At 38.8% G+C, this 27,934-nt stretch overlaps 2 protein-coding genes across 18 annotated transcripts in view; one reads left to right on the forward strand and one right to left on the reverse strand.

Moving 5' to 3' along the window:
* The window catches only part of hspg2 (heparan sulfate proteoglycan 2), a 121,955-nt gene extending 119,277 nt beyond the window's left edge, over window positions 1–2,678 (reverse strand). For 11 of the 17 annotated variants that reach the window (XM_056238539.1, XM_056238530.1, XM_056238524.1 and 8 more), the window contains exon 1: window positions 2,222–2,678. In XM_056238539.1, coding sequence (XP_056094514.1) covers window positions 2,222–2,296 — 75 coding nt within the window. In that variant the 5' untranslated portion in view covers window positions 2,297–2,678. The remainder of the gene's footprint in view (window positions 1–2,221) is intronic. The other 6 variants (XM_056238589.1, XM_056238573.1, XM_056238546.1 and 3 more) reach the window with 3 other exon arrangements.
* A 3,189-nt stretch (window positions 2,679–5,867) lies between these two features.
* zgc:158263 (ceramide kinase family protein) lies at window positions 5,868–19,647 on the forward strand. The gene is made up of 13 exons (XM_056238618.1): window positions 5,868–6,143; window positions 7,289–7,384; window positions 7,480–7,617; window positions 7,719–7,847; window positions 9,012–9,075; window positions 9,345–9,490; window positions 9,641–9,715; window positions 10,147–10,299; window positions 11,664–11,769; window positions 17,490–17,593; window positions 17,828–18,024; window positions 18,114–18,451; window positions 19,492–19,647. The coding sequence occupies exons 1-13, from the start codon at window positions 6,017–6,019 to the stop codon at window positions 19,550–19,552; spliced, it is 1,734 nt and encodes a 577-aa protein (XP_056094593.1). The 5' UTR covers window positions 5,868–6,016; the 3' UTR covers window positions 19,553–19,647.
* Window positions 19,648–27,934: the final 8,287 nt, after the last annotated feature.

Raw genomic sequence — 27,934 nt, forward strand, 5'->3', positions numbered from 1 at the left:
GTATATTTGTGAGTCTCTAATAAGAGAACCATCTCAAAATAAAATAGCACATTGTAACGCTGGATGTCACGGGACAAACTCGAACACTTAAAAGGCTTTGTAGAGTCGAAAACAGAGCTAATAATAACAATCTGCCTATAAAAGTGATAGCTCGCACAAAAATTAAGATTCTGTCACTACTTACTCACCCTCATGTAGTTTTCAACAAAAAAAGATACTTTGAAGAATGTTTCGACTGTTTTTGTCCATATAATAAGAGTCAATGGGGTCCAAAAACACTGAAATATTTTTTCTAAATATCATCTTTTGTATTCCACAGAATAAAAAAAGCCATATGTTTGGAACGAGTAAATTCTGACAGAATCTTTATTTTTGGGTGAACCATCTCTTTAAACCAAGGGTTTGGTATTAAGTAGAACTTACAATAAACACCGTTTCAAACTAACAAAAACCTGATTTGCTTGAGTGCACTGAAACTTTGTTAATCGATAACTGCAGGTTTACTTCTCTCAAAAGAGTTTCCTTTTTTTTCTTCTTCATCTCAAAAAAGGTCAAACAAGCTAAAAGCAAAAGGATTGACACTGGGCGTGAACCCACTTGCAACTCTTTATCATCACAAAACTTCAACGACCTCACAAATAGCCAGTTTAACCCAAAAATTACATGTGTCAATAAATAGCAAAGGATCATCTCTCAATTACCAGACCATTGATAGTTAACAGCAGGGAGGGAGCACTTGATTGTGTCAGTAAACTAAAAGGTAATAAAGTGCTTTTATTGGGGTTTTGTCAGTGCTGATTGATACTTATGACCCTGAAATTCCAGTAGGACACCAGGGATGCCGGTGGCAACTGAACCCCAGACTGTTCAACTGAACTCTTTATCAAATCTTAGGCAAGCTTGTAATGGAAAAAACACATGGCGTTAATTCCATTTAATTCAATTATACTGCAACTGACACAGTTGTCCCTGAAACAAAGCAGCAAAGATCTCAAATTAGCAAAGGCAATGGGGCCCTGCTACACATCAGTAAACTGAGAGAGGCTCATGTTCACCAGTGTCTGAATGATAAGAGAGGGATTATACATGGTATGCAGGATTTAAAGAATCTGAAGTTATACATGACAAGACTTTCCGTTAGCATGTGATCCAGAGGATTTTTTGAAGGATTCAACATCAAAGGCGTTCCAAGACATCACTAATTTCAGCTAACTAGTTAAACTGACTCCAAAACGTACAGGAGGGGTGGTGATTTTTGGTCAGCGAATGTACATTTTCTTATGCTTTACAAGAACCAGACTAACAATAGTAACTTTATGCAAAATAGAGCAGCATACCCTAAAAACTGACTATGTGGTGTTAAGGTAATTTCACATGCTATTCCATTTCCAACAGATCAATTCAGTCAGTATCTCCGACTCCCAGTCACTCTCCACCTACATTAGCAATAAAGTCGAAATGAATCTACCAGCAGGCTGGAAGTGGTACAGTATTACAGGTACCAAGAAATTTGAGATGTAGGTAGGCTATTCGTTTTTCACATTAAATTATTATCTCATAGCCAATGATTTGATTGGCTGCTTTGCCTCCTTCAGCCACTTTATTTTATTTTATTGTAATATATTTAATCAAACTTTTCTTGAATATTACTCCTGTTAAATGCCAATTTACTGCACAGTCATAATGAAAGCAAGAATTCAAAGACAGTTTTCACAAAGGTGCCAATTTCTGTGTGAGTGCCCAGCACAAACATTGAGTCAATAAGCAAGTCTATGTAGAAGTTGTGCTTTTATGTGATGTATGAAGAGTATAGAGTATTGATATAAAGTGGTCTAAATCAATGAGTGTCAAATGACAAATAAAGTTGATCAAGTATTCAGACACGCAAGACGCCAGTGAGACCAACTATGAATAGCTCGTTTCTATGGATAAAATTAGACCAGGACTAGAACACACAAGCTAGCTACACTTGAGTCGAGCTTTAGATATTCGTATAAGACATCAATGCAACTCAGCATAACTTTCACATGATACAATTCGCAGCGTAGGCTACTAAATGCTGCAAAAAGAATCGAGTTAGAAATAAGTGGATTATATTACGACGCAAAGTTTTGCTAAGTAACTTTTTGCGTGCATTTCCATTGATACAGTTACCTGTTGTTACACAAAAGCAGCACAGAGAGTTATATTAAGTGTATAAAAATGCAGATGAATCACTTACATTGAACAGATGCGACGTAAATATCAAAGGGATAATAAAAAGAGTGAGTTTATGGGCACGTATCCGCGTCCCCATTTCTGCCAACCCAGCACGACTCCAAACACGCCGCTGGGAAAATCAAAGTCCGTCACTTGAAGCCACTGGGAAATGTCTTCGCAAAACTTTCAAGCGTTTCTTTTAGGCTACAGCAAGCAAGGCCGCCGTCGCTTCTCCGTCCCACGCTTGGTGGGACTTCATTTGCCAAAAAAAAAAAGAAAAGAAAGAAAAAACCCGTCTGCTGTTGAGTGCTTGTGAGATACAACCAAGAGAAACTGATGGTTGACTTGTGAATATCCGTTTTGTTCTCTTGGTCCTACTTTCCAATGGACAAGCAGAAAGTTCAGCATGCACTGCCTAGCGGATCACTTCAGCGCGATAATGTTGAACTGCTGACAATGGCTTTGTTTCAAATCATAGTAAGCTGCCTAGCTAGACAGCATAGTGAGCTCTTCTCAGCTGACGCGGAAAGCGTCCCGGAACGTCCCAGAACTATGACGCAAATATGGTGTCTAGGTAGGCAGCTCACAAGGATTTGAGACACAGCCTATCAGCGCCTGGTATAAAAGGCGGAATGGAACTCCAGGAGCGGGATCTTACAGCTAGACGCCTCTACTAACGGGAAATATTTGGCTACATGTGATACAAACTACATTTTTATTCTTATTTTAATTAAATGAAAATACACAACATATGTACTGTGACTTTACCAGATGTTTTTAATACGCAAATAAGCGTATTCATCGCTATTGTAGCAGGCTACTATAAAATATGTAATAACGCAAAATATTTAATAAAACACTGTACCTCGTACCTATTTGTCTTTTTGCTTATGACACCAAGTGTGAATACGGATGAAGTGGGTCTTTTTTTTAATAAAGGATCGTTATTTTTTAGGGATGTTTAGCTATGTGACCCTGGACGGTCTGGACCACAAAACGAGTCACATTGGTCAATTTTGTTTAATTAAGATTTGTAAGGATATCATTTGGACGAGATACTATTTGAAAAATTATTTGAACTATTTGAAAATCTGGAATGTGAGGATGCAAAAAAAAAATCGAAACATTGAGAAGATTAAACTTGTCCATTTATGTTCACGGCTGCATTCACTCACAAAAATAAATGTTTACGGTAGGAAATTTACAAAATATATTCATAAACATGATCTTTACTTAATATAAAGATAAAGAAAGAAACAATTTGGCTACAGTTTGGTCATTTAAAAAAAAATAAAACTTTTTTTATTGTTTATTTTAAGACAGTTTTGTAAAACCGTTAAATCACACCAAAGTTATCATTTCAGTTTTGATTATGATGCCTGTTCATGAGTATTTATCTGTATAATTGCATCTTAAACACTTCAACACAACAGGGTCTGTTCTTCCAATGTCTCTAATAGCCAAATTATCTCTGGTTTAGATCACTTTGTGGCAGTAGCACCACCTAATGATGCAAAACTTATGAGACTCTGAAAACTCTCTGCTGAAAGATGTCCAGTTGGTTATTCTTATGATTTGAAATTGGCCCAAGTCTTTCTATTGACAATGTGAACTTCCAGTTACATCATATTTGATTAGTTCAGATATTTGTAAAATTTCTCTTGGTAATCTCTTCAGCCCAGCTTTCAATATCTAAATCATCGTACAGTATTATCATATAATATTGGTCTCCTTACCCTAAAAACGAAATAGGAAATTATACATCTACAAAACTGTGAAGCCATCAGAGATAGTCCAAGACTGCTTATCCTTGGACATAAACTGACTCAAACAAGTGCATCAAAAAGCATTTAAACATCATGTGATAATGTGGTTTTCTGGCCATAAGCAATAGATCCATTAGCAGTAACCTAATGAAAAGAAGTTTCCCTCAGAAAAAAAAGACTGATCACTTGTCATCTCTTTCTGTTCAGCCATTCAGAGTTTTCTCCATCCAATATAACAAGGACATCTGCACAGAATCTGTTTACATGCACGGTCACATGCATAACTGGGACCAAATAAAGCAGCTGCTTTCAATTTAGACATCATCTACCCAGCTGGATTCCCTCTAGCAACTCCAAAACAACACTGTAAACTATAATTATGAAGAAAGCTGCCAAGATGCATCACTGTATGTAGAAAATTTCTAAATGAAGATGTATGCATGTTTCTTTTGACACAAAATGGATGATGTCACATTGTCACATTTGACAAAGTAGCTGGTTGTCATCAAATGATTCATGCTACATTCCTTTTTCCCTTTTGAACCCCTCACAACCATGTTGTGCAAATGACAAGTTGAAACTAAGGGAACACATGAATGGTGCCTGAAAGGAACAAATAAACGATATTGAATAATAATCTTGAAAACTGGTAAAAACTTGAATAATTTGACTTATTATGACAATTAGATGTAGCAAAAACATTATCAGGTGTATTTATTTTTGTCTAAGCCACTGTCTCCACCTGCTGGGGGTTACAAGGAACTGTTCTGAAGTACACGCTTATTAAAATAATATTACAGAACAGACTGGTTTCTTATTGAGGGGGATATACATTGTGTCTTTCCCATTGCAGTTAATGTCTAAATTAATATACATTATGGTATGTCATACAAAATATTACATGCAAGATTAAGAATAATTATCGACAAAGGCACAAAACACAAAAACAGCCAAAAATCAATGGTTTCTGGAGCTTGCCAAAGGCAGACTGCCAGCTACTGACAGGTCACGTGACATGCCAGCTGAAGATTGAACCCACACTCCTTTTTATTATAATGCATGAAACATTTGTTATTCTAACATGTTAGTATGTGCAGACAACTTCAGTTTGGTGATTAACATCTTTAGGGAACCCTTTCAGTCAGCCAGTCAGTCAGTCGGGTTAAGCAGATTTTCAGGAAAGTCAACTTTCCAGCTTTACCCTACATAAAGGAAGAAAAGAAACACACGGACAGAAACAAAAATAGACCAAAGATGAGTAAAGAGTGCTCAATGCATGGATCCAAACAAGACTGACACTTGTGTTTTTGACATTTAATGCCAATATTGCATGTGTTCAGACTAATCTTAGTTATTGTAGGCCTATGATCATCAAAAAAAAAAAAAAAGAAATCATGTCATGTCATCTAGTCATACCAGTCACACTGACACCAACTGCATGTTGACAGTAAAAACAAAAGGATGCAGAAAGAAAGGACAAACTTACATGATTATATCTAAGTTGAATTTCCAGCAGGCTGTAAAGTGTTTTGTCTATCTACACATATAACTTGTCTATTTACAGTAAGTATTTATTTAATACTATTTTCACTAGCTCCGCCCACTACTACACAGACAGTATTTACATTAAACAATGAGGAAATTAATAAAATATTTTATTTGATAAAGTTTAAAAGCGTTTTATTTAAAAATTTTGAATGGGCGAATGAATTACGGTTACCTTCTGCATAATCATTATCCAATGAGACTTGCGTATGCAAATTTTTCCAGTACAGGTGCGCTACCTCAAAGGGAAGTGAACTTGTTTTATAAAAAGCCTGTAAGGAACAGTCAAGTAGCAGAGGATAGCGAAGACGCTTACTTACATAAACGTATTTATTACACTTGGAGACTTTTTTTTAACCCACGTTTAAATTATGCTTATATTTGTTCGCTTCAGATGTTAGATTGGCCAACTTGGAAATTCTTGCATGGATAAAAAATACCGCTGAAAAGGCTACTGCTCGTGGAAGCATTAAGTTCTATAGATAAATGAAACTACCAAAGAGGCGATGGAGATAGATTCGGTGAGAGTTGAGTCGAGTGTGTGGATCGGTAATAAGCGCTACAGGGCTCTCCTGAGCGGATGGTACTTCAACTGGACTGAGATCGACAAGAGGAACCGGGAGAAGAAAACAAGTACGACATTTATTATCCTTCTAAACGCACTTGAGTCCAATAACGCGGTCTAGGTAGACAGCTCAAAGTTTTGGGACAGTTGTTTGTTATTAAAATAATATAGATAATATTTATATTTCTAAATTGGTTTTAAATGCCAGTAAGTGTACTACTCAAGGTCATAGTATGGGTGTTCATAGGGAGTGACAAAATTACATGAGATAGCTTTATAACGGAGCTTTAAGTCATTCTTAATTGTAGATGAGTAACCGCATATTTATATGCATAATGTATCAATAGGCCTATTATTCGATTAAAGGCAGACTCGGTCTTTTTTTCTTTTCTTTTTTTTTGACTAATTATAAACTTTTTACGCATAGAAATGAATAGCACTTTTGAGAAATTTCATTAATTGATGTTTACTCAAATGAGATGAAGACTCCAGTCATCTAAAAATAAATAAATAAGTTAATTCTACAAGGAGAAGGTCGCCCCCTCATGGGCCCAGCCATGTTGACATCACATGACCAGCTTTGCACGTAATGGACTACTATTAACTACTATTAGGCCTAATTAAAAATGTTTTAAATTTATTAAGAAGTAACCAAAACATTATTTCAAATGATAGTAATAAAATAATTTGCAATTATTAAATAGTATAAGAAATGTAATAGCACCTGGGTGCACATCAGTGACTAAAAGTCTCTCTTATTTGTAGATAATTAACCACCATCTAATGATTTGATGCCTGGTGTACTATTACAATTAGTTTAATTATTGACAAGAAATATAGAAAAAAGTTAAAGTGACACTGTGCGCTATCCAATTTGTATCCGCAGTTCTCTTTGAACTTAATGTATTTGCTTGACAGTATAGATGCTGGTCTAACATAATCTAGCTGGATTGGATTCAAGGAATAATCCATAAACATATCAGTCTATGCTCAACGCTCATCTTATGCATGAAAATAATGTTTAAAAGTCCCTCCTTACTGGCAATTTGTCTTTGTCTGCATTCTGATGACCTCAAAACAAGTTGAACAGCACCATCCAGGCTTGACAACAAACCCTGTGCAACTAGGCCTGAGTAGGAATGGTGGAATCTTTCTTGATAATATGAGACACATGTACATCACTTATTCAAGAGCGTCGGTCTGTCGTTCTTAGTTTCAGTGCCGGTGTCAGAGGTGATTGGGGTGAAGGAGGGTCGTGTTGAGATCCAAACCCAGAAGAAAGTAGAAGACACTGACCTTGATTTTACATGTAAGTTTCTGAAAGTGATTTATTTATTTTTTTGCACAGGGATCAAATACAACAAAGTTATCTAAACCTTGTTTTTGTCCTTTTCTTATCACAAGTGTTCTATGTGAAGCGCAACAGCAGAGGTAACGGACATGGACTGTCATGGAGTCTGGGCAGGACCCAGTTCTGCTGTCCTAGCCGGGGTGTCCGGGATCAATGGATCACTCAACTCCGAACCGCACTCAAAACCCACAGTGTGTACAGCTGAAAATAATGCCCTTTCTCATTCATTCAGACTCATTATTCTCTAATGACTCATTAACATCTCTCCCTTCATCTACTTCTCCTCTATCAGGCCCCTCACGTCCCCACAGGTTGTTGGTGTTCATTAATCCTTACGGAGGAAAGAAGAGGGGGAAACAGATCTTTCACTCTCTTGTGGCCCCTCTGTTTGAGCTGGCTGGCATCAGCTCTCATGTTGTGGGTGAGATACTGAGACTTTATCTGTACCGTTCAATAACTGAACAGTTATCAAGTGTCCCCCCCGTTTGGTCTCTGATACTGCCAGCACATCAGATAGTACAGTTCTCAAGTGACATCGCAGATCTTTATCGAGACTTGGGAAGAGGGCTGAGTTGAGTAGCAAAGTTAAATAGTCAGATAAATGGAATCTTGTGACAAAGTAGCATATCCTACTACACACTAACACACACACACACACATTAAATTACATGCATGCACACTACTATTCAAAATGTTAGGGTCAGTAAGCAGAATTAATTTTTTTTTTTACCAAGGACACATTAAATTGATCAAAAGTGACAGTAAAGACATTTATAATGTTACAAAATATTTAATTTACAGTCCCTGTCAAAAGTTTGGAAACATTACAATTTTTATAAGTCTGTTATGCTCACCAAGGCTGCATTTATTTAATCAAAAATACACTGAAAACAGTAATATTGGGAAATATTATTACAAATGTAAAGAACTGTTTTTTTATTATTATTTTAATATATTTTAAAATGTAATTTATTCCTGTGATGGTAAAGCTGAATTTTCAGTATCATCACTAACATTAAATAACGTTAAATAACATTAAAATAGAAAACAATTATTTAAATTTTCTAGTAATATTTCACAATATTACTGGTTTTACTGTATTTTGATCAAATAAATGCAGCCTTGGTGAGCAGAAGAGACTACTCTCTCAATTTGTTTTTTCAAATATAATGTTTCCAAAATTGACAGTTACTGTAAATGCTGTTGTCTTCTATTTATGGAAGAATCCGATCAGTTTCCACAAAAATATTAAACAGCAAAACCTTTTTTCAATGCTGATAATAATAATAAGAAAAGTTTCTTGAGCTCCAAATCAGCATATTAGAATGATTTCTGAAGGATCATGTGACATATTTATTTCATCCATCTGACATACTGTAATGTTGCAAACAAAATTTCAGAAACAAGCTGTTGTTGCAGCTTAGTTTTAATAAATAACTTTTTTGAATTGCTTTATGTACTGAAAACTTCATACAACTCTTTCATTTAAAAAAAAAATCAAGGAAAGGTTTCACATTATAAGACTCCTTTTAAAAAATATAGAGCGACTTAAAAAAAAAATCTGGGGGATGTTTCTTGTTTTTAGTGACTGAACGAGCAAATCAGGCCAGAGACTACATCCTGAGGAAAGACTTAACAGGGTTCGATGGGTAAGTTATTTAAAACAATAATAATACAATTATTTAAAGATTCAAGAGTGCAGTGTAGTAACAATGGTGTCATTGTAATAATTCATGTCACATGAGCCCTGTCCTCTGTATTTTGTTATTCAAGCAGAAGTGTTGCCTAAATACCAAAAGGGTCATCTTAGAAATATGCCTCACTATATTCTGAGAAAGCCTGCTGATAATACTCTAAATTAAGGTTTTAGGAAATTAAGCTCTTGCGTATTTCCAGTCAAATCTTTTTTCCCGTTCAGAGTGATATGTGTGGGTGGAGACGGAATGTTCAGCGAGCTGCTGCACGGTGTGATTGGACGAACCCAGCAGGAGGCGGGAGTTTCAGAACATGACCCAACTGTAATGCTGCAGCCATGTGACCTCCACATTGGCATAATTCCAGCAGGTGAATGTTTGCATAGTGCTGTGACTGATATAACTGTGGAAAAGGGCGTCGATTGTGGTCTGTTCATAGCACTGATGTGTCATTCCGATGCATGGTCAAGATAGTGAGAGGAGTGTTAGTTTACCCCCCTGTGTTTACTCTTCTCCACAGGCTCTACAGATTGTGTGTGTTTCGCTACCGTGGGCATAAATGACCCTGTGACATCGACGCTGCACATCATCATTGGTAATCTGCATCTTATAAGAGCAATAAAAAAGTCAGCCAAAGTTCATAACCACTGCAATGCTGTCATGAGTGCTAATGGCACTGTGTTACCCAATTGATCCGACCTATGGGATAGCAGCCCTAAAAACATATGCAAATTGAGGAAGAATATAAAAATAATGTTCCTCTCTGTCTTGCCACTCACGTGGCAATGTTGCCAATGGTAACACGTGTGCCTGAAGGTTGCTGACCCTTGAATTATTAACATATTTAAGTTTTCATACATTTATATTTATGTTAATTTCTTAAGGTTTTTTTTTATCTTAAAAACAAACTTCAATTAAAAAGATTTGCCCTTGTGCAACACAATATAAAATTGAATAGAAATAATATAAAATGTGAATGATGATGAATAGCGTAACTGGATATTTTTCCTTTTTTTCTCTCACCAGGAGACTCTCAGCCTTTGGATGTGTGTTCTGTCCATTATCAAAAAACACTGGTACGTTATTCTGTCTCTATGGTGGGCTATGGTTTCTATGGTGATGTTTTGGCAGAGAGCGAGAGGCACCGCTGGATGGGACCTCTCAGATATGATTATTCAGGTATGGACGGCAAGTGTCAACTGTCTTTAAAAATAAATTTTAGACTGAATACTGATTCTGAATACTGGGCATTCTCTAGTTTTTTGGGATAGTTCACCCAAAAATAAAAATTATCCCATAATTTACTCACCCTCGAGCCATCCTAGGTGTATATGACTTTCTTCTTTCAGCCAAACACAATCAGAGTTATATTAAATAATATCCTGGCTCTTTCCATCTTTGTAATGGCATTGAATAGAGTTTTTGAAGCCCAAAAAGCACATCCATCCATCATAAAAGTAATCCATACGGCTCCAGTGGGTTAATAAATTCTGAAGCGATGGGTTTTTGTAAGAAAAATATCCATATTTAAAACTGGCGTATACGCAGTCACGAAAGAGTTATGTGGTTTTTAGTAAGAGCCGTCTATTCTCAACTAAGCTTACATCATAAGTCCAAAGTCATACTTCGGGTCAGAGGTCATATGTCGGGTCAGAGGTCACCCTTACGCCGGAACTCGACTCTTTCATTAACGTACTGTAACAAGGTTCAGATGTTATGGGAAGAAGGAGGGAACCGGCGAACGTTCAACAATATTTAATAACATAAAATAAAACAAATACAAAACGAAAGTAAAAGACAGCAGCCCCTCACGGACGACTGCTGTCACATATAATAAAACATAAAATCCAGGCCTGGCCTCTCTCGATCTCCACTGTCGTCGCTCCTCCTTTATTCTTCCGCTCCTCCGTGAGAGATGCGAGACCGGTGCGTCGCGCAGGTGTCGCTCATTATCAATCACGGCACCGGCCTCGCACCGCTCTCTCACGGCCCTCGGCCTCGTCCTGCTCGCCACACGCACGTTGCCAGAAGCCAGTGATTATAGTTTATAAAGTTATAAATATGAATATTTTTCTCACAAAAACCCATCGCTTCACATCAGAAGGCATATACCGGTATTAACCCCTTGGAGCCGTATGGATTACTTTTATGATGGATGGATGGATGTGCTTTTTGGAGCTTCAAAAACTCGGGCACTATTCAATGCCATTACAAAGATGGGAAGAGCCAGGATATTGTTTAATATAACTCCGATTGTGTTCGGCTGAAAGAAGAAAGTCATATAGTCAAAGGATGGCTTGAGGGTGAGTAAATTATGGGATAATTAAAAATTTTGGTTGAACTATTCCTTTAACACTTATTATAATTATATGATTTTCTTTTTTGAAGTAACATTGTTTTGGGAAATCTGTAGGGTTTGATATGCCAGATGCTTCTCTATATGCTATACTTTTATTGTCACTTTTATTGTTGTATGTGAGAGAAGAAACAGACCTCGATCCCCTCTCTGCTCATATTTTCATGTATGTTTGTTCTTCTTGTAGGTTGTATGGTGTACCTGTGTAACAGGAGCTATCCGGGACTAGTGCAATATCTCCCTGCTGATTCCCATATCTCCAGCCCACGGGACAAAACTCAATGCCTCTCAGGGTAAATATTTGTCTTCGTCTTTTTACCTGAAAATCACATTAGGAGCATTTTATTTGAAAATATTGACTTTAAGGAGCATTTTTAGCAACAGGTTGAACAACAGTGCAAAATCCCTGCAGGAACCAGAAGGACATGACTATATGTGCATGAACAGAAAGAAATCCCACATGACTGATACAGCTAAACTAGTTGGTAGAGTTTGTATGTGTGGATGTGTTGAGTGGATCCATGACTAGATTAGGTTGGGTCCTTAGTGTTCTGATTAGTGTGACTTCTTCTTTCGGGAATTATGTGTTATTAGCAGTTACCTCATTAAAATAACACAATTGGCTTGAATTCCTCAGTGTTTTTCTGAATTGGAGGTCCTTCCTTGGGGCTGTTACCATGACCACTCAAGCAGTAGGGTCTCTAATGGAAGAAAAGTAGCTGGTGAATTGCTAGTAGCTTGTCTCAAAGGAAAAGCAAAGACTGCTGAATTAAAAAAAAATATTCAGGGTTATTTCAAAACAAATTTCAAAGTACCACATTATGTGTTATGCCACAGACACAATGCTTAAATTAAAGGTGCATCGTGTAATATTTAGGAGGACCTGTTGACAAATGCAATTTCATATACATAACTATGTTTTCAGTGGTGTATAAATACCTTACATAATGAAACGTTATGTTTTTATTACCTTAGAATGAGCCATTTCTATCTACATACACCACGGGTCCCCTTACATTGAAATAGCCATTTTGCGCCACCATGTTTCTACAGTAGCCCTAAACGGACAAACGTGTTTCGTCACTATGTTGTTCTTCGTGCAAAGAAGCTAGCTAAAGTCAGCGAATAAAACACTGACACAATGATGAACAAGTAACATTAATATTCGCAATAACATATTGTTTTACTGAATAATTAAGTAGACCTAATTTCTTAATTTATCTTTGTAAAGAAACTTCATTGCTTAACTGGCTACTCTCTGCTGTTTTAGACGACGACATATTTTCCTGTCGGCCACCGTAACTTTTGTTGGTTGCAATTTGCAACGTCACCACTGGATGCCTCTAAAAATTACACACTGTGCACCTTTAAGACTCTCTGAGCTTAGCCTGACGTTGTCATACTCATAGATATCCATAATAAAGGCTAGATGTCTCGTCCGCGCTGCTGGCCAATGGAGGTCGACGTCCGCACCTGGCGGCCATCTTGTCACAGGCAGCTCGCTCACTTCTAACATTGTGTTTTAATGGTGCATGTACTTTTTGAATAACCATAACTTGCTCAATTTTCTACCGATTTTCAAATAGTTTGGTTTGTTATAAACGTCAGAGATGTAGTTATCTCCCTCCTCAGTGTTGAATGCAAAATCTACTTCAAGATTGTTTCCAATCGTCTGATGGGGTTTCTCCTTAAGAACACCTACATAGACACCTCGGTGCAGAAAGGAGGAATCCCAGGGGTCCCAGGGTGTATTGAACACACAGGGGTGGTGACACAGCTGATCAGGGAGGCACGAGAGGGCAAAGGGGACTTGGCAGTGCTGTGGCTGGACCTTGCCAATGCTTATGGATCGATACCACATAGATTGGTGGAATTGGCCCTGAGCAGATACCACGTCCCAGAGAAGATTCGAAATCTCATCCTTGACTATTATAACAACTTCAGTCTTAGGGTGTCCTCTGGGACTTCAATATCGGAGTGGCATCGTCTGGAGAAGGGCATCATTACAGGCTGCACAATCTCTGTGACTCTGTTTGCACTGGCCATGAATATGCTCGTGAAGTCTGCAGAAGTGGAATGTAGAGGTCCACTGTCCAGATCTGGCACCCGACAACCCCCGATTAGAGCATTCATGGACGATCTCACGGTCACCACAACCACAGTGCCCGGATGCTGGTGGCTTCTGCGAGGCCTCGAACAGCTCATCACTTGGGCAAGAATGAGCTTCAAGCCCGCGAAATCCAGGTCCTTGGTCTTGAGGAAAGGAAAAGTAGCTGATCAGTTCCGCTTCATGTTGGGAGACACCAGAATTCCATCAGTGTCAGAAAAGCCAGTGAAGAGCCTGGGCAAGCTCTTCACTCACAACCTGAAGGACACCGCTGCACGGAAGGGAACCAGCGATGACTTCGACACATGGCTCTCGGCAGTGGATAAGTCAGGGCTTCCTGGTAGGTTTAAGGCCTGGATCTACCAACATGGCATCCTCCCTCGTCTCCTCTGGCCACTGCTGATATACGAAGTCCCAATTACCACCGTGGAGGGCTTTGAGCGGAAGGTCAGCCGATTTCTGCGCAGGTGGCTGGGCCTGCCACGGAGCCTAAGCAGCGTTGCTTTCTTCGGCCATAACACCAAGCTACAGCTTCCCTTTAGCAGTCTGGCAGAGGAGTTCAAGGTCACCCGAGCCAGAGAAGTCCTGCTCTACCGAGACTCAGTTGACACCAAGGTCTCTTCAGCAGGGGTAGAGGTCAGAACAGGAAGGAAGTGGCGCGCCCAGGATGCAGTGGAACGGGCGGAGGCAAGGCTGCGGCATAGCACCCTGGTGGGTACGGTGGCTACTGGGCGGGCCGGGCTTGGTAGCAATCCCAAGCCATGCTACAGCAAAGCCAGAGGAAAGGAGAAGCGGAAGCTTATCCAGGAGGAGGTACGAGCCGAGGTGGAGGAAGCTCGCTTCAGCAGAGTGGTGGGCATGTCCAAGCAGGGGGCCTGGACAAAGTGGGAGCAAACAGCTGGCCGTAAGATCACTTGGGCAGAACTCTGGAAGGCGGAACCACACCATTTCAAGTTCTTGGTCCAGTCAGTGTATGATGTCCTTCATAGCCCTGCCAACCTGTTCACCTGGGGCCTGGTGGACTCACCTGCTTGCCAACTCTGCCAGAAAAGGGGATCATTAGAGCATATCCTCAGCTGCTGCTCAAAAGCCTTGGGAGATGGGCGTTATCGTTGGCGCCATGACCAGATCCTGAAGGCAGTAGCAGACGCCATCAGCACTGGCATTAACATTAGCAAGCAGCATCATCCAACCAAGTCTGCAATTGCCTTTGTTCGAGCAGGAGAGAAGCCTCAGCCCCCTAGAAAGACCCAAGGGGGCGTCCTCGCAACAGCAAGAGACTGGCACCTCCTGGTGGACCTGGGGACTCAATTGAGGTTCCCAGACACCATTGCAGTTACATCACTACGACCGGACATGGTCTTGATGTCCGCAGCAAGTAAGCAGGTGGTGTTACTGGAACTAACGGTCCCCTGGGAAGATAGAATGGAGGAAGCCCAGGAAAGAAAGAGGGCCAAGTACGCTGATCTGGTAGCGGAGTGTCGGAGGAATGGGTGGAAGGTCCGCTGTGAGCCTGTTGAAGTGGGCTGTAGGGGCTTCGCAGGCCAGTCTCTACACCGGGTCCTGGGACTCTTAGGGATTTGCGGACTGCACAGGCAAAGAGCCATCAAGAACATCCTGGAAGCCGCTGAAAAGGCAGCACGGTGGCTCTGGTTAAGGAGGGGGGACGCGTGGCGTAGAGCGCTACATGGACACAAGTCGGGGCTTGATCACCCCCGGCTGGGTCGCCCGGGTGAGGGTGTCTGATGTAAGACCCGAAACACCCTATGACCCCGGGAGTATCACTGACGATGTGTCCAGGTTGCACCACAAGGTGTATTCAAGTACTGACATTGCATACTTATGAATAATAAGTGTATAAATAAATAATCATCCAGAATTATAGCCACGTTAATAACGTTTGTAAGAAACCAAACCGTTTGTAAATCCGTCAACGAGTTAAGAGTATTTGTGTTCGTGTTGATCACTCATCTTACATCAGGTACCACAGAGCCCGCCAGAAAGCTTGCCTGTGACAAGATGGCCGCCGGTGATTACGATAGAGCAGGGATCACCAACCCTGCTCCTGGAGAGCTACTGTCCTGCAGACTTCAGTTCCAACCCTGTTCCAACACACATGCATGTAATTATCAAGTAACCCTGAACAGCTTGATTAGCTGGTTCAGGTGTGTTTGATTGGGGTTGGAGCTAAAATCTGCAGGACAGTAGCTCTCCAGGAGCAGGGTTGGTGACCCCTGCGATAGAGACTCCGCCGTAAGACATCTAGCCTTTATGGATATCTATGGTCATACTCAGATTCTAGTCAGAATGTAAGTCTGATACTGCTCCATTGGGCTATGATTATGGGGCGTGTTTCAACCGAACCAGGAAAAAAAAAATGCCTCTGCACTCAATTGGATACACTGAATCCCGTAGAAAGGACGGCAAAAACAATTGCCTTGATTGCGGTTCTCTGTTCCTCTTTAAAAAGGAATGTGCTGTCTACATCTTCTATAACAGATGCAATGGCTGAATCTACACATCTAAATTCTCCAGCGGCAGACATACTTTGTTGTAAACAAATTCAACCCAAGCGCTCTTTGGTGACGTGGATGATTACGTTACTGTTGATCAGCTGTCCATCATCGTATAAAGCCCGCCCTGACAATTTGATTGGTCCGAACAGCTTTGGTTCGGGCATACTTGCTTCTCAACGGATCAAGTCCAGACCGAACTTCCCATCCTCAAATGTTGTGGGCGGGGCTAAGTTCGGCTGGCATCCAGGCTACTCCGAGCTAAAATTGGAATTAGTGAGTACTAAATTGAACTGAAATTGAATTGAGAATGGCAATGCTCGAGGATACATTTTACCAGGTATTCTCAAAGTCCCTGTAATACAAGTCATTTCACTCTGCGGCCATCTTTGAAACTCCTCTCGGGCATGCAAGTGAAGCTCCTATCTCTTTGAATGGGGAAACATCAAATTTTCCAAAACTGTTCACCATGCTTATGATTCAATTTCATATTTGAAATCACCAATGAAATCTGACAACAACTGCCTAATATATTTTGTTTCTAAATGCTCGAATCATGACAAAAAAAACGGCATTTTTCAGGTAAACCAAGCTAATGCGCATACGCAGTCCTAACCGCGCATCTCAGGACACTGACTGTTTCCATAGGAATCTAAGCTTCTAACGGCAGCTGCAGTGAGGCGATGACTTTACCGATCGGCGATTGGCTCTTTTCTTTAGAAGGTGGAACTTATTCCACAATATTGCGCATTGAACTTTCTCCCATTTATAGTAATACGAGTCGAGTGCACCGTCTTTCTATATATAAAGTCTTTGGTATTATACACCATCTTGGTTTGTACAACTCCCAGCAGAGATGGTCTTAATTTTGGGAGATAGCAGGGTCCGTGGCTCTACGATTGGAGAAAGCGTAACGGCCTTGATAACCAGTCACATTACAGCCTTTCTGTCAGAGTTTTGCGACAGTCAATCACTGTTTGCGGATACCATAGAAATGAATGAGAAGTGCCGTAAACTTAATCTTATCTGTCGCAAAATAGTCTGTCTCAAGTTGTTCCAAACCTGTATGAATTTCTTTCTTCTGTTGAACACAAATGTATATATTTTGAAGAATATGGGTAGCCAAACAGTTGATGGGCCCCATTGACTTACATAGTATGGGGGGGAAAATACTATGGACGTCAATGGGGGAAGTCAACCGACATTCTTCAAAATATTTTCATTTGTGTTCAGCAGAAGAAAGAAATTCATACAGGGTTGGAACAATTTGAGGGTGAGTAAATCATGACAGAATTACAATTTTTGGGTGAACTATCCCTTTAAAGCAGCTTTGATCCCATAAATGTTTTAAAAGCGTGTGTGTGTGTGTGTGTGTGTGTGTGTGTGTGTGCAGGTGCCGGGTGTGTTCAGAGAGCAAAGAGAGGCTGTTCCCCCATTTTGACAGCTCCAGTTCCCTCTATAGCACTAATGTGAGCCAGTGCAACAGTGAGTTAGAGGGTAAGACTATCTGCTGCCTGTTTGTAGAATGATTGTCTGTGTCATCTCATCAGAGACCCTATTACTGGGATCACACTGTGCTGTGTGTCTCTATGGGCTTCATATGTTGTACGTCTCTATTTGACCGTTGTCATGTAAGTACCAAAGTGTACATTGCTAGTCCTACAAAGCCATTATGCACTTGTGATGTAGACTATTGAGAAAAAAATTGTTAACCTTTTATCACTGTTTCAGGTGAGTGGGTGACTATTGAAGGCAGGTTCAAGTGTGTCTCTCTCACCTGTATGTCAAGCTCCTGTCCACGGAGCCCAACGGGTCTTTCGCCCTCTGCTCACCTGGCCGATGGGACGGCAGACCTCATCATGGTCCGAGAAACTAACCCTCTTGGCTTTCTCACATACCTTCACAGGCACACAACCAAACAGGATCAGGTAAAACCAAATAACATTCAAGTAAATAAACTCTCAGCTAAATGCTAAATAAGTTAGAAAAATCATATTTGAAGCAACTATCATTTCAGTTTGACCTGCCCTTCGTTGAAGTTCATCGTGTCAAGGCTGTCCGGTTTTCTCTACCCCCTGGAGAAGTAGTAGAAGAAGAAGAGGAATATGAGGAAGAGGCTGATCGAGAAATTCAGACCTCTGCTGAAAGAGAACTGGAGGAACCTGAGAAACTGGGCCGTGGTAACAGTGCAGGTCACTCACAGCAGCATCTCGCAGGGTGGAAGGAGAGAGGAAGTGAGACAAGTAGATTAAAAAGACAAGGCTTTCTATGTGGGCCTTGCTGTACTAAACCTCGCTCGGTATCCGTGTGGAACTGTGATGGAGAAATTCTGCCTCACACCAAGATCTCATGCAGGTACGTTGTTGTGTGACTAAGCAAGAGGGAAATTCACATGGAAGAACTGTATAATAATCATACACTAACCTTTTAAAAGTTTGGGGTCTATAAGATGTTTATTTTTAAAGAAATTAATACTTTTATTCAGCAAGGATGGATTTATTTGATCAAAAGTGACAGTAAAGACACATATTATTACAAAAATAAATAAAATTATATTGTGTAAATTATATTCCAAATAGATGCTGTTCGTTTGAACTCCTGAAAATGATTAATCACAGTATCCACAAAAATATTAAGCAGCACAACCTTTTTCAACATGGTAATAATAATAAATGTTTCTGTCATGATTCTGCCCATGTTTTGTGTGCAAGCACATGGCCTTTTGTTTGGGCCATGTGCTTGTGTTTGCTGTCCTGTGCCGGTTCATTATCTTACCTTTATCATTCCTTGTGAGTATCCTGTCAAGTGTATTGTCTAGAGAAAGTTCTTAATCCGTATTTGCTGTTTGTTTATCGTCTAGTTACCCGTCAAGTCTTAGTCTAGTTTAGTCACTCCTTGTCTTGTCCATGTTTTGCCCCCTCGTGGGTTTTGTTTTTCCTAGTTTTGTCCTTTAATAAACTGTGTGTCAAGCATCCTGTCTGCGCTTGGGTTCATCTCTGTAATTCATAACAGTTTCTTGAGCATTAAATCAGCATATTTGAATGATTTCTGAAGGATCATGTGACTGAAGTAATGATGATGAAAATTCAGCTTTGCCATCACAGGAATAAATTATACTTTAAAATATATTATATTATAGAAAACGGTTGTTTTATTGTAACAATATTTTTTCATAATATTACTTTTTTTACTGTATTTTTGATCAAATAAATGCAGCAAAAGAGACTTCTTTCAAAAACAACAAAATATATTACTTGCCTCAAACGTCTGGCTCCAATGATGTAAGCAAATCATAGTGAATGATGATGATTTCAAGTGAAAGTTTAAGGAGTTTCAAACCAAATACTTTGCATCTTCTCATTTGAATGATGGCTAATATGACACTCTTTCCACAGAGTTCACGGCCAGCTGGTGCGTCTCTTTGCCAGGGGCATCGAGAATTCAACAATGCAATGAAACCTCTAAGAGCTAAAAAAAGAGATGTGATCATCGTAACATATGACCTTTTTATAGCACTCTTTATGAGGACTTAATTGCAAAGAAGATAAAGTATGATGGGTGAGAGGATGTGCAGAGTCTTAAAATGTGAATGTATTAGACGCACAGCTCATTTCACATTAGCAAGATATTTAAGCTGTTCCTATATTTTCATGGAAATCTGAAGAATAATGATTAACATGCAGGAGATGGATCAGTTTCAGATCTGTCACAATGTTGTTCATTGCATTGATTTTAGAGTTGTTGTTTTTTTGCAGAGCAAAAAAGTATGTATGCAATATTTTAGTGTAAACTCAACTGACATTAACAACATTAAACTTTGTGTCAGGGTTATTTAATCCAGCACATGAGTGATACCACTGGTTTGTCCTTTCAGTGAAGGCACTACATTTTCTGTGTAAGGCTTGTACATTGACAGTCACAGTGATTGACATTTTTTTTTAAGGGAGTGGACCCATTCCAGACAACATTCTCACAGCTCGACTGGAATGTGCATATACGGGATGTCAATGGGTTCATCGTTCAAAATCACTAGTTAATATATGTGTTTGTCCTAATAAAGTGTCATGAATGTATTAAAAACAATTGACTTTGCTATCCTTGGAGTTCTCTTTCAAAACTTCAATATATTATTCTTATCATCAGTATAGTTACAAAGGAAAAGCCTCATAATACTAGCCTGGTTAAAACCAGACCATTCTCAGTTGTAACTGTTGTAAAAGTTGTAAATCTAAATTTGCCGGAAGTTGTCTGGGTTTTCCCAGGCTATCATAATACTGTAGTGGATGGAAATGATGCTTCCATACATAAATTTGTGATAACAGATACTGACTTAGTTGGGTTTATAACAAACAACGTAAGATAATATAGTCAACTAAGCATTTTTATAAATAGCAACATGAATCCATTACAATGCACTTTAACATGCCTAAACTGTTACTGTGGAAATAATTATTTGATCCCTGCTGATTTTTCCCTGCCTATAATTTTTATGGTAGGTTTATTTTAACGGATAGACAGAATATCAACCAAAAAATCCAGAAAGAAAAATTTGATTTGCATTTCAGTGAGTGAAATAAGTATTTGATCCCCAAACAAAACATATTTTATTTTTAATACTTGGTGGAGAAACCCTTTGTTGGCAAGCACAGAGGTAAGACGCTCAGCCATTGTGGTGTTCTGTTCTTGGGTGTAATAATGAACACAGCAGTCATTTTGATGGTCCTAAATCGGAACCGCTGAAAACACAGTGGCTGAGTTTTTTTCTAACGAAGGGAATATTCCCCATGAGCAACGTCAATGCTTTCATGTTTGCGCGAATCTTTTCTCACCAGACTGCTTATAAACGAGGGTCAGTATAAAGCTGGTTTTGCTAAGAAGCTGCTCCTGAAAAAAGAATCGGTACCAACTATTCATGTTCCTGCTGCACCTCCAGAAGAAGTGAGTGTAAAGTTTTATTAATCTTTATATTAGTCTTTGCAAATCGCGAAAAAAAGTTGTTCATGACCATTAACTAACATCAATCTGTCAACGAACTAACATCCTATACATCAGTAAACACATAGCGTTCGTATCTCACTACTCTACCCTGCCAGGATAGATCAAAGTGACATTATGTTAACCAACCATTCAGAAACGTCCTGTTCGAGCCTTAATTGTCGAACTTCTTCGGGGCCGTCATCTTGTTCCGGGTCCGACTCCGGTTCAAATTGATACGGTTGCACAGATGTGTCCTCAGAGACTTCCGCTGCCATTCTTTCTCCAAAATATACCCTTACTGTTGTCAAGGAAACACTTGTGCGTTGTTCATGCGTTGTGTCAAAACGCCTCAAAGAACAGAGGGGCGGAGTGAGAAAAGCTCATTATCATTTAAAGGTATATGCACTGAAATGGCGTGCTGGAAACAGAGCTGTTTTTGACCACGTAAAATTAGTGTTTTCTTTCAATACTAATGAGAATTTTTAATAAAAGTATAATACAAAGTTTTAATTTAGACCCTAAAGATTCATATTAACTTGTACAAAAATGGCATTATATGACCCCTTTGAGGTTTCTTGGCTGTCTCTTTGCAACTCAAAGTTTCAGCTCCCTCCACAGATGGAGGTGGCTAAGCCACTCCAAGACCTTAATGTGCTTCTTCTTGAGCCACCTCATTGTTACCTGGGCGGTATGTTTTGGGTCATTGTCATACTGGAAGACCCATCCACCACCCATCTTCAGTGTTCTGCCTGAGGGATTTACATTACATAACCACAGCACTTTCTCCCAAGCCTTCTCTGAATCATTAGATGTTTATTGGCAAACTTCAGACGGGCCTGTACATGTGCCTTCTTGAGCAAGGGGTCCTTGCGGGCGCTGCTTGATTTCAATCCATTGCGCGTAGCGTGTTACCAATTGTTTGCTTGGTGACTGTGGTCCCAACTGCCTTGAGATCATTAACAAGCTCCTCCCGTGTAGTTCTGGGCTGATCCCGCACCTTTCTCATGATCATCCGTACCCCATGAGGCGAGACCTTGCATGGAGCTCAAGACTGAGGGCGATTGATGGTTATTTTGTATTTCTTCCATTTCCGAATAATGGCACCAACAGTTGTCTCCTTCTCACCAAGCTTCTTTCTGATGGTCTTGTGGCCAATTCCAGCCTTGTGCAGGTCTACAATATTGTCCCTGATGAAATGAATAAAATGAAGATACAGATTATGTGGACAGATTTCTTTTATACACATAACTAGCTGATATTAGTACTTTCTTAAAGTGACAGGAGGACTATTCTGTGTTCCGCATGGGCACATAACCAATCCGTGGGAGGCAGAATTCTTGATGGTTGCTTGGGGATCAAATACTTATTTCACTCGATCAAATGCTAATCAATTTACAACCTTTATACAATCTGTTTTCTGGATTTTTTGGTTAATATTCTGTCTCTATCCATTAAAATAAACCTACCATAAAAATTACACTTAAAGACACTTAATTTCTTTGTAAGTGAATGAACTTACAAAATAAAAAGGGGATCAAATAATTATTTCCCACTCTGTATATTAGTTTGTTCAGTATTAAAAATATTTGCATAAAGTTGCCAAGTCATGGTCTATGCATTAGAAAAATATTCATTGGAAAAAGAAATGGCCTAAAATTAGAGCTGTGCAATGATTAATCACGATTAGTCGCATCCAAAATAAAAGTTTGTGTTTACATAATATATGTGTGTGTACTGTGTATAATTATATTGTATATATAAATACACACACATGCATGTATATATTTTAAGAAATATTTGCATGTATATACTGTATATATACATAATTTATATTATATATAAATATAAATATTTTATATATAAATAACACATTTTCTTAAATGTATACATGCACGTGTGTGTATTATACAAAATAATTATACACAGTACACAAACATATATTATGTAAACAAACTTTTATTTTAGATCCAATTAATCGCGATTAATCGTTTCACAGCCCTACTAAATTTATAAACTCATCACTTTGAGTAACAAATTAAAGCTTCTACCAAGTAACAGAAGGGTTTGCTGAATAAGAACCAATCATATTGTAGAAAAATCAATGAATGAATCATGTTACCTTTGCCATGCTCCTATTCTATAAAAACTGTTGTATTCTTTTTGCTGGTGGGATTCTCTCTGAAATTGGTCTGTGATCCTCCGGCCGTGATTGAAACATATTCTAAGGCATTGTCTGGAGTCTATCTGGTTAATGCTGCGCAGCAGCTTAGTGGAACACTAGAGACCCTATTCCCAAGTGATAGTGTTCAAAAAGGAACGAGACATCGTTCGACTCAGTTTGAGACTCTTACTGTCAGATAACCATAATTCTTAGGCATTTTATGCGGTCAGAATAGCTACTCTAGGCGTCAACCAACACGGTCTGCAGAGGTGAAGTCACCTGAGTATAATTTTGCAGGTTTCAGGGACACTTGGTTGAACTTAAAGGCAGGGTAGGTAAGTGTGAGAAACTAGCAGAAAACTGCTGGATTTTGAAAGTATCCAACAGAGAAACTCCCACCCCCTCCCTTCTGGGCTCCTTCCAAAGCCACGCCCCCAGAACACATGAACGCGTGATGCCGACCGCTCAGATGGAGGACGCGTTTACTAGCGCCGAGCGGAGAGGAGCGCAGTGCATGCATGGAGTGACATCAACTTTTTTTGCCTTGTTTGCCTGCGCTGACTGTATATGCAGGTACAGGTGGTACTGGGAATTCTGACTGCTCTTTCTCTGCATAATTGTGAGACTTCCTAGCTTCCGGCCAGTACGTGCCTCTCCTCTTTCGAAATGAGCGAGTCAACCGGGTGCGCGCATGTGGGCAGCTCCTGTAGCAGCAGGGGTGGTAGCCATGGTAGCGAGGGAGAGTGACAGTCGCCCAGCCAATCATTGCATTCGTTCCGAATGGAAAGAGTAGCTGTGTTTATTGCAGCCCTGAGAGGACTACAGACACTCGATTTTTATACTCTCCTTTTCAGAGTACTTACATTTTAGATATGTATTGGTATATAAAGACAGTTTAAACAAATGTGGGAAAAAGTGTTTTTGTCAGATACGTAGGGGAAAATCTACCACATCACATTCCTTTTTAAATAAGTATTTTTCTTGAATTAGTTATACATTTAATTTCATTGACGGTTAGATTTGATCAATCTAATAGCAATGACCAACGCTATCTCACGACCAATTCGTACGAATTCGTACGACCTCACTCGAATGATTTGTCCAAACCCACGTGATGGTTAGGTTTAGGGGCGGGGTCAGGGGTAGGTCATTCGTACGAATTCATACGAATTGGGCAACTCGTAAAATATGTACGATTTAGCAAAAAGCGTACTAATTAGTACGAGTGAGGTCGTATGAATCTGTACGAATTAGCCACCTCGTAAAATTTGTACGAATTGCCGTGAGCAATGACTTAACTAGCAATAAACTGCAATGAGTAAACTTGTGAAATCAGAATCCCAACCCTTCTCATCAAATATCTGCTTCTGTCGACCGATAAAGGAGAGGTTGATGGGGAGAAAAGATCTACTGTAACATCCCTGTCTGTTTACATCTGATTAAATATTGATCAACTACAGGTTATTCATAATAACCTTGTGATGATATTTAAACCCAGTAATCCTGTTAATTAATAATGACTCATCTTAAGTGTAAGGGATCAGCCTGGTGGAGAAGGAGCTTGAAAATCTACAACTAAATGATCTATGACAAGACTGTATCTGAGCTGCAAAATTACTAGTTACATCTTAAGCAGTAAATTCTCAGAACTGAAGTACATTCCACACTGCTTGGTCATCTTTTTGGCAATCGTGGCTTTTTCTAGCTGCACCGGTACAACCAGATCTAAGAGTTGAAGATGTCTCCAGAAACACCAGGATGAATGCAATGTTTGAAAATGAAACTGAAATAATAATAAAAATTACATGATCATTTCTGTGCAAAGACATCAAAAAAGCAGAAAAGCAAAAAATAAATAAATAAAATAAAAGCAGAAAAGCATAACCATCTTCTTCTTCCAAATCTCCCATAACAACGCAATGGGACCAAAACATCTGCACATAATGAACCTTTTTACTTTCATTTTTTTTTTTACAACTAATCATCACAGCTATCCTATCAGCTTTGCATATTGCCTTTTTGCCTTAAGGAGGGATTCCAGATGAGCACAATGCCTACACCCAATCTCCAATTTATGTATGAGCCTGTGTTGAATGACACAGACATATTCATCTTTCACCTAGATAGCCTACATAAACAAGCACAATCAAGACATCAATCAGAAATAACAATACAAAACAGAGCCCTATTCATAGTTTTCTGTCATGTGACTGGTGTGGAGACCTGGAGGGCCAAACATCCACAGAACTGACACACAGGCTTGCATGTCCATTTTCCATCTATGTCAACAAAATTGTGGCCTATATACAAAACCTACTTCAGTATTTCAATCATTAAAAAGAGCAGGACATTCTGAAACACTTAAACTGCCTTAATGTACTAAAACATTGAGATTAAAAGATCAAATTCAGAACACACTTTATTGATGACAGGCGAGCCCAGAATATGAACACAATGCGCTAAATGGTCAAGCTTTTTCTTTAAAATAGTTTTCTAAGGAAAAAAAGAGAAACTGCACATCGCATTTATTTTCTGGGTTCATCTGCTTGCCTGTACACAGTATGCATTTTCAAGAAGGTGTATATTGAATTTAAATATCTTTTAATATCACTTCATTAGTAGCCTACCCTACTTAGTACAAATGTGGTAAAAGTGACTGACAGGCAATGGAGGAAAAGCCTTGTTTTGCCCTGCAGGGGGGCGTTCCTATAAGGGTGTGGCGTCACAAGAAAACTATGAATTACTAAAATGTTATGAAATATTTGTAGAAAATAAAAACAAATACATTTAAATAAAAGGTTAAGAATGATTAGTCATGCATGTTGTAAAAGATCTACTTATAACTAATAGTCTGTTCAAATGAAGCATGACCAAATCACATTACAGGGAAATATGGTGACATAAAATAATCACTCATGCAATGCCAATTCTGAACATGTGATATGAACCAGCAAACTCATACTGCACCAAAAAGAGGAAGTTGAAGTTGTTGTACATTTACAGTAAGACAGACAAAAACACTTCCTCTTGGATCACAGCATTCAGTACTGACTGTGCACCTAGTGTTAATGTCAAAATATACCCAAAAACTGGTGTCCTGAAGTGTGCATAGAAACAGAATGTACTGTAACTATGCAGTTGATACAAAATACTTTTGTGTAATAGATATTGATAATTGACAGGCCATTTAGACTGAAATAGTAATGACAAAATGATAATTAAAAATGAATTAATTTTTATTTACATCTTTCATATATTCAAACATAAATTCAATGGATATGTAATGAATCAAGTTCCCAAATACTCAAAGAACTCAGTAAGAGTTATCTGGAGAAATGTGAGGTTATTATACTGCTGAACTGATAGGCAGACATTTTCTTTGATAATTGCACATGTCTGTGGAAAATACTTTGTTCCAACTGGACTGGACAGTAAAATAAAAAAAATACATGTAGCCTATTTGTGTTTATATGTGTGTGTATATATATATATAGGCTATATATATATATATATATATATATATATTGTATGCAATTTTATTTGTTTAAAGTCTCCATGAATTCAAAATTGACCATACTTTGTTTGCCTAAATTGATCGTTTTGTGGTGAACAATTCATCCATGCAAGTCAATCCACACTCCCCTCTGCGTTGGAGGACCTTCCCTGATGACGTAGGTTTGACGGTTTGGGTGTCTGCTTAACATCCGTAATTACGCCCCTCCAACTGACAGTAGACAGCTTTATTTCATAAGCTGGCCAGTTGACCCTTCAAAATATTTATTTTTCGCAGAAATATTACTAATACAGCTTTATTTTATGTTAACACATGGCCTGGTACTATATAGCCACCAGTCATTAAAAAGATAAAAGATAAGATAAAATGTAGGCTATAAAAAAATACATAGGCTATTGTTTGAACTGAAGTAGCATGTTAATTTATGATTTTACAATCGTAATTGGTGTTTTGGCGGAAACTATGGAAACTCTGGTAAATATTTAAGGAGATAAAGGTTGAAAAGCAGCCGATCTATACAAACACAAAACAAAATTTTGAAATTTGATGAGAACTCCAGCTCATCCGTTATAACAACCTTCATTTTCTCAGAGTTTATTTTTTACAACCCTCTCAAACAAAAATATGAAGTCGCCTGCCACCTTTTGGTGAAAGTGGGAAATGGAAATGCCATGGTTTGCTTCAACCGCTGACCTCAATCACTGCATATTACAGAGAAATTAATTTTTTAATAATGGGAGTCTGACATACAGTAGCCTACCGGTCAAAGTTTGGAAATATTACTATTTTTAATGTTTTTGAAATAAGTATCTTATGGTCATCAAGCAAAGCTGAATTTTCATTAGCCATTACGCCAGTCTTCAGTCACATGAATGATCCTTTAGAAATCATTCTAAAATGCCGATTTATCATCAATGTTGGAAACAGATGTGCTGCTTAATATTTTTTTTTAACCTGTGATACTTTTTTTCAGTATCTCAGTTAAAAAATAACAGCATTTATTTAAAATATAAGTCTTTTGTAACAATACACTACCGTTCAAAAGTTTGGTCAGTATATATATATATATATATGTTTTTTTTTTTAAAGAACTTAATACTTAAAGATTTTTATTGTTAGAGAATATTTCTATTTTGAATCAATGCTGTTCTTTTCAACTTTTTATTCATGAATAAATCCTGAATAA

This window comes from Rhinichthys klamathensis, unplaced genomic scaffold (genome assembly GCF_029890125.1).
Source record: "Rhinichthys klamathensis goyatoka isolate OS25496 unplaced genomic scaffold, OSU_Roscu_1.1 h1tg000020l_1, whole genome shotgun sequence".
NCBI classification, from domain to species: Eukaryota; Metazoa; Chordata; class Actinopteri; order Cypriniformes; family Leuciscidae; genus Rhinichthys; species Rhinichthys klamathensis.

Bases quoted from the DNA above. Each gene is read 5' to 3' on its own strand.
- zgc:158263 (XM_056238618.1), top strand. From the start codon at position 6,017: ATGGAGATAGATTCGGTGAGAGTTGAGTCGAGTGTGTGGATCGGTAAT. The intron at 9,716-10,146 runs GTAATCTGCATC...TTCTCTCACCAG, and splicing joins GACGCTGCACATCATCATTG to GAGACTCTCAGCCTTTGGAT. The intron at 18,452-19,491 runs GTACGTTGTTGT...CTCTTTCCACAG, and splicing joins CACACCAAGATCTCATGCAG to AGTTCACGGCCAGCTGGTGC.